This window comes from Pterocles gutturalis, unplaced genomic scaffold (genome assembly GCF_000699245.1).
Source record: "Pterocles gutturalis isolate BGI_N339 unplaced genomic scaffold, ASM69924v1 scaffold24745, whole genome shotgun sequence".
Lineage (NCBI taxonomy): Eukaryota > Metazoa > Chordata > Aves > Pterocliformes > Pteroclidae > Pterocles > Pterocles gutturalis.
The window spans coordinates 13,861-26,784 of NW_010141507.1; the positions used below are offsets into that span (position 1 = coordinate 13,861).

Sequence of the window (12,924 nt, forward strand, 5' to 3'; positions counted from 1 at the left end):
CAATAATTTTCATGCTATTTATTTTCTAATATTTCTGCACTGGCTACTCTATTCATGATAAAATGTGTAAAAATTATTTCAAATAAATGGTCTTTTTTCAACTGTTCACCAAAAGCATGGCTTCAAATGCAGTATTCGTGAAATATCCACAGAACTTAGATACGTGCTATGCCTTCTGCGCCCTGCTGCTTGTAGTCAGGCTGTGTCACACAACTTCTGATAAGGTTTTATCAATTTCAAATGGATAGGGTACATGCCATAGAAAATGTAGACATCAGATCCTGTTCTCCAGAAATTTTCTCAGCCTACATAAATTGTTAATAATATACAGCAGAAATACTGACATCCTGCAAATATGCACACATTTTCCTCTCATCAGGTTACAAAGGAATGGCAGAATTGGATCGTATGTGTCATATCATCATACAAACTCAACTCTCTGGTTCACACTCCTTCACTTGTTACAAAACTTACTTTATGTTGTTCTTATGTACACAAATGATCACTGCAGAGACCACAGACAAGTTCTGTAATCAGATACAGAATTCCAGACAGAAAGTACCAAATTGTCAGGAAGTTCCCAGTTACATGCACAGCATACGGTAGCGGCAGAGATGGCAACTACCACTCCACACTTTAGGAATAAAAGCACAGAAAGTTTCCAGGTAGGCTGCAAGATTGCACAAGGGTCAGTAACACAACAGGGGAGGCTCAAGATGAACACTTTTTGAAATGTATTAGTCTTTGGAAAGCCTGTTTAAATTCTTCATTAAAAGCTGTATAAATGACTGGATTGATCAATGAGTTTAAGTAACCTAACCATGTAAAAAAGTCTAGTAGGATGGGATGAAACCAACAAGCATCTTCGCAGATTGGTAGGACTAGGGACATGACAAAAAAAGGCAGCCAGCAGAAAATGAAAGCTCCTAGAATAATGCCTAAAGTTTTGGTGGCTTTCCTTTCTCTTGCAGCAGAAATTCTCTTCCTTTCCAGGACACTATCTGCAAGTTTTATTTTAACATGATTGATAAATATTGGGGATCCACCTGAATGGGAATGCCCTTCATGAAGGCTAGCATTAATGGAGCAGAGAGATGACCCAGCAGAGCCGGTAATCAGGTGTGCAGTAGTAAAACGTTTCCCATATAATGAGGGTGGCTTCAGAATCCTGGAGCGAGCTGCTACATAAATTCTACCATACAATACCAGGAGGAGCACAGTCGGGATGTAGAAAGCTCCACAGGTGGAATAAATTGTGTAGAAAATTTTATCTGTGTTCACAGTACACTTTGCAATTTCTTCATGAGCTTTCACTTGCCTCCAGAAAAATGGTGGCACGGAAATACTGATAGATATCATCCAGACCACGGCAATCATGAGCGCTGCTCGGCCAGCGGTCCGACGTTTGGCATATTCCAAAGCATCTGTGATAGCCCAGTATCTATCCAGTGCAATGACACAGAGGTGTAGGATTGAGGCTGTGCAGCACGTGATGTCTGATGATAACCAGATATCACACAACACTTGGCCAAAGGCCCATGTGTGGGTGACAGTGTAAGCAATACTGATGGGCATTACGAGGACAGACACTAAAAGATCGGTCACTGCCAAGGAGCCGATGAGGTAATTTGCAGGTGTGTGGAGCTTTCTAGTCAGAAAAATTGTAATAACAACAAAAACGTTTGCAAGGATCGTTGCCAAAGTTATAACAGACAGAAGGACTGACAGTGAAATCTTCAGTCCTAGTAGTGTCCTTTCATCCAAAGCCAGGGGTGTTTCAGTGAAATTTAATGACTTATTTGCTGAGCTCTGGAGAGAGAGCTCTGCTGAATGGTTATACTGAGTCATCCTCTGGTCTGATTTCACTTTTCACTTTCCAGTGTAATCTTTCTGGTATGATGAAGAAAGAGGCTTACTTTTTTTGCTGAAATAGAGCTTTTCATACTAGAGTCCAACACTTGAAGAAATACTAACTTGTTGAAAACTTCAGCTTACACAGTAGATGAGGTACTCTTGTAAGCCAGACTTTCCATCACATCACATCAATGACATCATTGTTAGAGCAAAGTGTTAACATAATCATCCAGACATTATTCTGGTACATGGCAATACAAGAAGTACTATAGGTGGTGGCAATTTAGATGTTTTTCATTTTCATCTTGCAGATGACTAAATCATTCTTCATTACCTTTTATTCACACCTCCTCTCTGAACTCATCTTTTGCAAAGCTGCATAAATCAATAGTGAAGAGTGAGAGGCTGAAAAAGAAACATCTGGGCATGTAATTGATGCCCCTGTGCTTGGGACAAAGCTATTCTCAAGAGAATTTTCCCTTCCTCTCTAATAGCTGAATGTCACATTTTTTATATTTATAAGGGACACTTTATTCATAGAGTACCCAAGATATAAAACAACACTGTCCGGATTCCTTCTGTAAACATAATGTCTGCCAGATTTGAAAATCAAGACCTCTTTTGAAAAGTGCAGAGCTGTTTTCATTTATTCCTTTAGACCATTCAGGTTTTCTCTTCAACATCCAGACTTCAAATGCTGAAGTCATGTGTTGGGTACCAGAACTCAATGCGTTGTTGCTGAAACTCACAGCATGCTCCAAGCACTGAGATGTTCCTGATGATGCACATGGTGAATGATTGTAATGGCTTCTGGAGTGGTGATTCCTTCAAAAGAGGAAGAATAGACTGGTTAAGGGGATCTGGAAAAAGAAAGCAAATGTTTTAATCTGGAATGGTAATACAAGAGTTGTGGAAGTTGAGGCATCACAGTATACCATCTACAGGCTTTCCATACTTTTCTTTAGATTCACTTAGTGGAACCTGAAGTCTTTACAAACCTGAAGAAAACATCCTAAGACAGGTTTCCTTGAGACCTCTCACTCAGATCCACCCACAAGTACCAGAATGTCACTTACATTACGCCAGCCCAAGATTTCTTGAAAGAGATCCTGAATATGGGTCATGAACAGATTTGAAGCATGCTGTGAGGGCTAAAAAGAGAGAAGCTGGACTTCTCTGAGAAGATAATCACCAGGCCAGAGTCCTCCCAATCATCAAGGAGAAACGCCTGTGTCAGTCATAACTGGTACAGTTTCATGCCATCTGACACAGAACTGAGAGCCACTCGGGAATCTGTGGAGCAAGAGCATCATACATTCGACATGAAGCACTAACACTTTGGTGTCAAACAGCCTCTCTTGAGTTCCTGAAACCTAACGTAAGAAAGAACACTTTTCAGTTTTGCATGTTTGATTTTTTAATAAATATTCACCTTCTGTGAGCCAAACTTATTTTTAGAGGTGATTTATTTTTTGAGGTGTATTTTTCCAATAAGGGGACCTACAAGAGTCTCATATTTCACACTAAACTATTACTTCCTTGATTTTTTTTTTTCCAGGAAGGCTAACCTCTTTTCCTAATCACCATTTTTGTGACACTTATCAAATGTTCAATTTATAACATAAGAATGTCCGTAGTGACCGGTCCACTAAATCCAGTCACCTGTCTCTGACAATGGCCCATATGTTCCTCTGAACTCTGTTGCCTTTTTCTGACACTTTCCCAACTCTGACACATTCGTTTCTGAGACAGAAGGACCAGAATCGCAGTGTTAAAGATGTGAATACACCACAGATTTTTACTGCAGCATAATGGTATTTTTTCTCAATTTCTTTCCTAATGATTCCTGAGATTTACTTTGCTTTTTTAATCATTACATGGCACTGATCTGACATTTCCACAGAACAGTCCCGATGAATATCTTTCCAAAGCCATGAGTGCTAACATCAGCATTTTGTCCTGTTTGCTCACTTTGTGCATCTATCTGTATTGTATTCCTTTTCCCTCTTCTTTTTAACGAAGGTTCTTTGCAACTCTGCACAGTCCAGTCCTTGTCTTTATTACAGTGAAAAGCTTTGTTTCGTCAGCACGTCATCACCCTGCTACTCATGTACTTTCCAGATCACTTAATATGTTAGGTAGTCTGAGCCTTCTGTATTTACCTTCTTTAAGAGTCCCTGGCAAAGGGCGTTGTCAGAAGTCTCCTGAGAGTCCAAGCAATTATATCAGTTGGACTCACCCAATCCATAGACTCATCAGCTTTTCTTAATTACTTCAACAGATTTGAGAGGCATAACTTACCTTTACAAAAGCCATTTTGACTGTTTCCCAAAACACCATATTTACTATGTTTATTATAATTTTTGCAAACTGTCTATGTACAGACGTCAGGCTTATGGATAAGCAATTGCCCAGATCTCTTTGGAAACTTGTATAACAGCAGCTGTCTTGCTGTTGGCAAGTGTAAAAGGAGTTTCAAGTAGAGGCGGAACACCCCCACTGATACCATCGTACTTTGGATCCTGAGTTGCACTGAACTCTGTAGCTGAGCACTGTCTGATAGCGAAGATTTGTTGTTGTTCACTTTGGCGAGAAATAAAAGTTCCACTTGTAAACATTCTCCAAATTCTCTTTAGTAAACAGGGATACTAAAGTTAATGTAGTTTCTCTGTGAGAAATTTCCTTTATATTTTCTAGTTTGTTTTGTTTGGTTTTTTTGGTTTTTTGGTGGTTTTTTTTCCCCCATACCTTTACCATCCCTTTAACTCTCTGACTCAGTAATAGCTCCCTTCAGAGCTGTTAGTTTTAGAGTCTAAGAAATCTCCTTGCCTGAACACTGGGCTGATTGCACATCCCACACAGGAGAAAATCTAAACCAAACGCACCAGACAGACTGATTAGCAATATTAAAAACAATGACTTATAATTATTTATAACTCACTTATAAACTAAAGTCAAGTTCAATCTTGATTTAAATTACTGAGAAGTTATATTGAGCCTTTCCCATGTATTGCAAGTATCAGCCATTGTTCAGTGTTAGGACAACTCCAGCAATGTGAAGTGAAATGAAGTGCACAGCACCCACCCACCTGTATATGAACAAGCCTATTAGTAGTCCTATTGCTTCCAACAGCTGTCAATCACTGTGAAAAAAAAAAAATCTGATGTGAAACATGGCATTTTCAGTCAAGTGAACTAGTCTAGAGTACAAATGAATTATAAATCTTCAGCATACTCATAAACAGGACAGTCTGACACTGGGAAAAAGTCTTACTGAAACCAAACAATGCCACAATAGATAACTGAGTTACTGAATTGATTTTTATAAATAAATGATGTCTTCCTGTGATATGATGTGATGTGATGTGATGTGATCACCAAAGTGAAAGAAACAATTTTTACAAAAATGCTCTAAATCAGGTATTTATCATGCAGTCAGAAAGAGTGCATTGGCTGTTTCCTGCCCTGCAGATAAGGCTATAATGACTGAAACTCATTTTCAACTCCAGGTCAGGTTTCTAAACCCTGAGACAGACACATCTTGTAGGATTTCTGCTGGGGTTCTCAAAACCTTAAGTAGCATATATTCCTAAATTTAATAAAATCTTGCACTTGTGCATAAAGAAAAAGTATTTTGATTTTAAGTCTTTCACCAAGAAATACATATAGCACGTTGAGCAGCTCTTATCCTTTCTGATTGGCAGGGCAGCATCTATCAGAGATGTTGCAATAATCGTGCAAGGCAGCTATTCACTATTGTTCACTGGTTTCAGATTAAAACAGATTATGAGAGTGTGTGGGCCTGACAGTATTTTTGTTCCCTACTTTGAGCTTTATCCTTGGTGTTCACTCTGCTGACATTAAAATATATTCCCCATGTGCTAAATTATCACCAGGGGCTATAGATTTATGCAGAATAATTAATCCTTCCCTTACGAGCAGTAAGGTTCCACTATGCAGTATAACATATGGAACTGTAAGTATGCAAAATTAAAAAAAAAAAACAACAAACAAAACACAGTGTAGTATCTAAACAGAACTGTGATCCACTTCAGCTCGTTGGTAGCTCTTGCGCTCCGTGAATGAAGCTGGCAGGCAGTGCTCTGCTTGAGGATGTGCACAAGGTCAGACAGGATGGTAACAGAAGTTTCTTAAAATCTATAGCCCCCCTATTGCAATGACTTACTTATGCAGCTGCTTAATGATACAACTTCATATACCATAAATAACCACTAAATTCAATGGACTGCTGAGAACACAAAGTTACACGCTTACATATGTGTTTAGGAATCAGGGACTCTGTTAATTTATGCGAGTTGGTGATCACTACCATTGATATAATAAAAAAAAAAAAGTTAGTAATGGGAACCCAGTTAGAATTAGTATATTAGGATGTAATGAATTTTAGTTACCATCTAGCTAAAATTAATGTCTTCCCAATAATTTAATATTTCTATTAAGTTACCTTTTACTCAAGAAAAGGTCCTGAAGAGAGGTAAATTATTTTCCTGTTGGGAAAAAAAAAAAAAAAGAAAAAAAAATCATTTGCTTACACACACTGAAGAAAAATAACATTAAATCTCAAGCAGTCATTACAGTAAGTCAAGTATAAGGTCATACATATGGTTGCATATTAGGGAAAATAGAACACAAATGTATAGACATACACGTCCTGAAACAGTGGGAGGGAGCCCAGAATCATAGAGTCACAGAATGGTTTGGGCTGGAAGGGACCTTAAAGATCATTGAGTCCCACCCCCTGCCATGGGCAGGGACACCTCCCACTAGCCCAGGTTGCCCAAAGCCTCATCCAGCCTGGCCTTGAACCCCTCCAGGGATGGGGCACTCCAGGGATGGAGAAGGAGGAAGAGGCCATCTGGCGTGCTCAGCTGAGAGCATCTCCCAGTCAGACATGTTCCCTAGGCAGGGTTTACGTGATCTGCAGAGCATGAGGAGTACTGAGGAGAACCTGATGATTTTATCACCTCTAGATAGCATTAATGTCTTCAGTATGTGCAATGTACAGTCTGGGTCATTGCAGGCTGGTTCCTGAAGTTATGTTTACAGTGCTGAAGGCATCCACCCCCTGGCCCCCAGCAGGCAGGACATGGTGGGTTTTTCACCCGCTCTTCTTAAGATGGAAATCCTCCTGGGCAAGCTGGCTGCATCAGCACTGTCCTTGGCTCATCTCTTCTTGGGCTTCACCTGGTGCCCTTGGCCATGGGCTGTGGGCATTTTTTCAGATCAAAGTGCCTGAAATAGATTGAAGATGATGTCACAGCTTACCAGAGTGAGGTTTCCACAGCACAGCACATGTTATGTACAATGCACAGCTTGGGGCAAACTGCAGGGTTGTGCTGGATGCTTGCAGGCAAGGCTTCCTACAAGAGCAGTCAGGAACAGCATGGAGAACAGGAGGCCAAACCTATCTTGGTTTATCCACACTCCTGTGGTTTATCCACACGACCATCCCCAGAGCGGCATGCAGGTTTGGCAGCTGAGAGAGGACAGGGCAAACTTAGACCCCTGCAGTGAGGATGATGAGAGACCAGTTCACAGAGTGACCCTGGAGTGAAGGTATTTGACAGTGATGATACAACCACAGCAACACCACAGTCATGAGAGGCTCTTCTGTAGCCAGTGGGAACAGCAGGACCCTCAGAGACCAGGACTGCTCTCTGCCGCTGCCTCTCTCCTTCACCCCAGATGGGATCTGGGATGACCATGTTCCTCATTTATACACCTCCAACAGTACTGAGGGTTGCATAGCAGAGGGATCCCTTGGTGAGTTCCTGTGTCCACAAATTCAGTGGTTCCTGGGAAAGTCCAGGAAGTGAAGAGACATGTAATAATGTCCTGATATCCTGGAGAGATTGGAGACATTTCGTTCATCGAAAAGGAGAGATAATAACAGGAAGGAGTATTTAAATGGAGACAACTTTAGACAGTGCAGTGCTATTTAACTTAGCAGAAAGCTCAGTTCAGGGTCTGGAAGGAAGCATGGCACATGCTCAGTGTGAAAACAGAACACACTTCAGCTGTTGGTGGTAACCGCTGGGACTGCTTTACAGTTCAGGGTCCTTCCTTAAAACCAGGTACTTCTTTTGAAAAGATGCTTTGCTTTGCAGCTCTGCAGTTAAACTAGCACAGCAAGGGCAAGGCAGCAGGGGAGGGTCTCTAGCCTGGCTAAGTTGGAGGAGAAACCAAGTGCCAAACTGTGACAAGGCAGGGAAACCTGCAGGCTGGAGGCTGTACAGCACTGACAGCTCGTGACAACAGAGTGCCATCCTGCGGGCTCAGAGCTGCAGCCCTGCACAGAGGGACACCGCCAAGGATTGCTCAGTCCAGAGAGTAAATGAAGTCACGACACATTTCCATCCCTTCTGGAGCACAGCTCCCATTTCTGGAGAAGAGGGTGATTCCTGCAGACAGCAATTTTACGGTGCAGCTGACAACAGCTTCTGACAATGCTCAGCGGCAGGGAGAATGCTTTGGTGCACCCCTGCAGATCTGTGTTGGGGTGAGGTAAATAGTGTATACAAAAATAATTACGCTGACATGAAAATATAGAATTTGCTCTTTCACTGAACAGAACAGGAAAAAAGAGAACAAGATGAAATGTCCTTTAATAAGTTGAACTACTCCTAACACTGGAGTTAGAGGAACTAGAGAATTCATTCTCTCCCCTTGCAGCTGGGTAACAACCGGGGGAATTGCAAACAGATGGCTGAGAATGGAGCTAAATTTCAGCAGCCATTTGTTCTCCTATCTTTTTGTAACCAGTTCTGTTTTTTTCATTTAAATGTAGAATCCGCTATCTTGCCTAAATAAAACAGTTACATTCTATCATGCTGAAACCTTGACCAGTAATAAAGCTGTGTGAGCTGACAAACACCAGGTGGCACTCCCAACAGGAATTGCACCTTTGAAAGATACATTTCATAGAACTGAAAAGAGGGAGAAATTTTAAAATAAGTTCTTCCATATTTGGGACAAGTGACTCAAGCATGCAGCATAAGAGTATCTGTGGAGTCCAACCTGGAGACGAGAACCCTGTTCAAACATCATAAAATATATTTAGAGTAACCTATAGGAATCTGCCAGTCCATAATCAAATCAGGTTGCAGCTTCTGTGAGAAAAACAAGGCAATGCCACAGTGTATTGCACTGAAAAATGAGATCCACAGAAAAGGTAGAGTCTATGTAAAAGTAAAAAATCGGTAAAATCTGTAAAATGTAATGTGAGTAGGCTTGCATGCATCAGTATAAAGGCCTGGATATGCTGCAAAAGTAACCATAGTCTTAACCAGTTTCCTAGCTTTGGATTAAGCTGCCTGAAATACGTAACATTTTGCAAAAGCTATAAACAAGATACAATAAACCTGACAGAAAATAAAATATATATGTATGTTGCACAATAAAGTCGGATTAGGCTGCACTATGTACTGAAAAGACTGCTACTTTGCCATCACAAAGAAAGAAAAGTTATTGGGGGGATTTAAGACCTGTAATGGGAGCTTGGTTACTTGCTGTCCATTACACACAAGCTAGTGTGCCATTTACAGTTAGCACCTCGGAAAGAAAGCAGAGGAATCTAGAATAGAAGTAAGTGTCCTCATACGATGAGGAGATGATTTCAACACAAGCTAAACTCGGTCTAAAACCAGGGGAATCTTCAAAAGTGTCCCTGTTGCTCTGAGACAAGCTGCCAGGTCCTTGGGAGAGAGGGATGAGCACAATGGCGATTACTCGTTTGTTTTCTACTCATGGTAAGCTGGAAGGACGTCACAGTTTTGGGGAGAAGTCAAGAGCACCTGCAGAAGCAACAACCCTCCAGGACACGGTGAAACCACACCGCGCTTACAGCAGGGTCTTTCTGTGTCCTCCATTCTCACCCACTGACGTGCGTGGCAGTAACATTTCCTACCTCTCTGGCTCCAGCTCCTCCACTGCCTCGTGCTCCAGTCAGGGAGGACTGAGCAAGGTTCCAGTTTGCGGAGCACAGAACCCCTTGTGCTGTCAGGAAGAAACAGGTACTGCTCACAGCCTCAGCCTCCTCTCCCTCCTCCAGCCATGAGCCCTGGGCTGGCAGCACGGGGTCCTGGCCCCGGCGCAGGCTCTCGTTTGGCCACTGCTCAGCGGGTGCCTCTGACGGGGCAGGGTGAAGGGTGAATTCCTCCTGCCGATGTGCAGGCAGGCAGCGCAGCACCTGTAGGCACCGGCATGCGCATCTAGACACACACCCACCTCTACTCACGCCTCCGTGCGTCTGGGGAGTAGTTTCCATTTACTGATTCCACCCTGACACGTTACACAGGATCCTGATTCCTGATCTTTGCAGCCACCTGTGTTAGTAGAATAAATGATTAAAAATTCTTCAGACTTAATCAACAGGAGCATGAGTTTGCACCTGAATTTCTCACGTGTTTAGAGAGCAGCAAGGTCACTCTGTTACTAGCTAGACTGGTTATTCTGATTATTCAAGATGCTTTTGGGATCTCGTGTGTACTTCACATCAACACCAAACAACTTTTTAATACTGGAACATATTTCAAGAAACAGAGCTCTAATACTCCAATCACAGCTAGTTTGCACCCTCCTGACTTTTCTTTGCTCTGAGACATCTTCATCAGCATTTCTGAAGTCACTGTGCACTCAATGAGTTGTCCAACCAATAAGGGGAAATTACAAACCTCAAATTCCATAAGTATAGATTACCTGCTGAAGTATTGTGCTAGTCATAGTACAATGAACTGTACATTTTCTAAGCTTTTTATTTGAAAAAAAAGTATTTTCTTTGCTTTATTACATTAGGTCTATACTGATGTATCAGTTCTGTCTGCCATGGATATAACATTTTCCACTGGTTATAAAATCAGTAATATGAGAACTGTTTTCAGCGTTCCTCTCCTTGCCCCCTACTTCGGTGATGCATCACAAAATAAAGTTAAGGTGGGATTCATCGCAGTCCACTTAGATAACTAAAACTCAGTCAGAGCTTGTCGGCCCCTACAGGCAGCTGAGCATCTCTCTTCATTGACTGTAAGGGGAGCCGGTACAAAAGAGTTCATGTTTCTAGAGAAGTATACATGACACTGTATATGTTCACTCCAGCATGGTTCATGCAGCACAGCTAAATCTCTAGTGCTAGGATAACTGTGACTATTCCAAAGTAAATCAGGTATGCCTATTTTCTTTCTTTGATATAGACAACAGTACTCCATATGATAAACTCTATACAAAACATTTCCCATTTTAAATAAGCAACTATGATGGTTAGCAAGGAAATATTGGCAATGTTTAACACCTTCTCTCCCCTCTCCTCACCTTATATTTTTGCTCATCTTTCAATAAAGTATTGATATTTTTTCTCTCTTGCCTTTACACACAGCCAGCATGCATTAGCTATCCAACCCATTGCTAACTACCAAGTTAAATCTGCTGTTACATCTTAAATATTACTTACCAAAGAGAAAGGCTGGGATTTGGTGGGCAGTGATGCTGGCAAATACTACACTGCAAAAACATTCTCTACAGTGTGTTACCAATAATCTCTTTGGAGGGGCTAGAGCACTTAGATCTGGCATTACCTAGACTCCCTCAGCAATAAAGACTATGGTAACAAACACGCACGATGCAAAATCTCCAATAAACTTCTTCTTTCTCACGTTTCCTCTCCCATTACTATTTGATGTCATATAATAAGTGGAATTGTAAGGGTGAATGAACTGCAGTGGTTTGTGAGACTGCAATGCAGAGTGTGTCCAGGTGTCTCCAAGGTGGGATCTGTGACAAGCAGAGTGACGCTGACTCTGATCTGGACCGTCTGACTGATGCAGAAGGTGTGACCTGGCACATCTGACATCTAAAGAGTGGGTCATCTCAGCCTCCCTCTATGGAGATTACTTTTCCCTCATGTCCCAGGAGCCTGTTTTAGGTAGTGCCCGTTTCTTTCCAGTGCCTGCAAAGGAAGCCTGGAGTGACTCCGGCACTGAAAAGCCCAGCTTGAACCTGTCAGCCTTGCCTGGAGCCTGGAAACAGTGGTGGGCAGCAGGAGAGCTGGGCCAGGGGTGGGAGATCAGTCAGGGGGTCTCCTGAGTATCTGCCTGGAAGTACCAGAGCCCGTTTAGAAAAGGATGGGGAATCACTGTTACAGCTTCCTACAGAGTGCCTCTAGAGTGTCTGCAGACTCGGGGACTTTTCCAAGTGTTTAATGATGTTCTAATTCCTTTATTTTTAAGTCAATAAAATGTTAGCCTTCATTCAGTGGAGCAATGGGAATTAGGCTCCTACTGAGTGCTCTGGAAAAGCCCAGTGCATTCAAGGAAGTCCTCAATGTTCAAACATTGGCACTTTTAAAATCAGCTGGAATCTATAACGATAAAGGCTGGAAAGAGATGCAAAGAAGGAAAAGTTCTTGTAGGTCTCATCCAAACTATTCTTGTTCACTTCAGCACTGCACTGTGCTCTGTGGATCACCTGTTGATGCTTTATTTAACCTGGTTTCACATGAGACTTCATCTCTGAGCACAGTGGTCCACTAGGATTTTTCAGGTCCATCCATATGCACTAAGTTGCACTTTTACATTTTAGCCATTTTTCTCTGCCTGACCTTTTCCCCAGTCCAGAAGCCAAGAAGAATTACATTTTTTTCCAGAAAGTATCCTACAGTTTTGCCTGTAGAGGGATTTGGAAGGCAATGGCTGATGTGCTAATACTTGCACCTAAGTAAACTGTCAAGCCTTAAAAATACAAGCCAGGATGGTAGAATTGATCTGCCTAACTACAGAGATCTAATCAGAGCACACCCCCTTATTGCCAGCACAGAGAATGATGTAGCTTCAGGAGGCAGCTAATCGACCTGTTGTGCAGCACTTCCTCATCTAGTAAATAAATTCAAAATGCAAATTAGTAGAAACATGGTCTTACACTTCTTGGAAGAAGCACTCATCCACCCTGCTTCCCCTTACCTTCCTGAACTGAAGGCAATTCAGGAAGAAACTGGGAACAACTTTTGCTTTAAGCAAAGCCGGCAGCTAGATGTGTCCGAGCTGACACAGGGATTTAACC

At 41.9% G+C, this 12,924-nt stretch overlaps 1 protein-coding gene across 1 annotated transcript; it reads right to left on the reverse strand.

Annotated features, from left to right (window-relative positions):
* Positions 1 to 711: 711 nt before the first annotated feature.
* On the reverse strand, positions 712 to 1,848 carry HTR1D (5-hydroxytryptamine (serotonin) receptor 1D, G protein-coupled). The gene has a single exon (XM_010084059.1). It carries the CDS (start codon positions 1,846 to 1,848, stop codon positions 712 to 714), a length of 1,137 nt encoding a protein of 378 aa, XP_010082361.1.
* Positions 1,849 to 12,924: the final 11,076 nt, after the last annotated feature.

Excerpts from the sequence above, each read along its gene's own strand:
- HTR1D (XM_010084059.1), bottom strand. The coding sequence starts at position 1,848 with ATGACTCAGTATAACCATTCAGCAGAGCTCTCTCTCCAGAGCTCAGCA.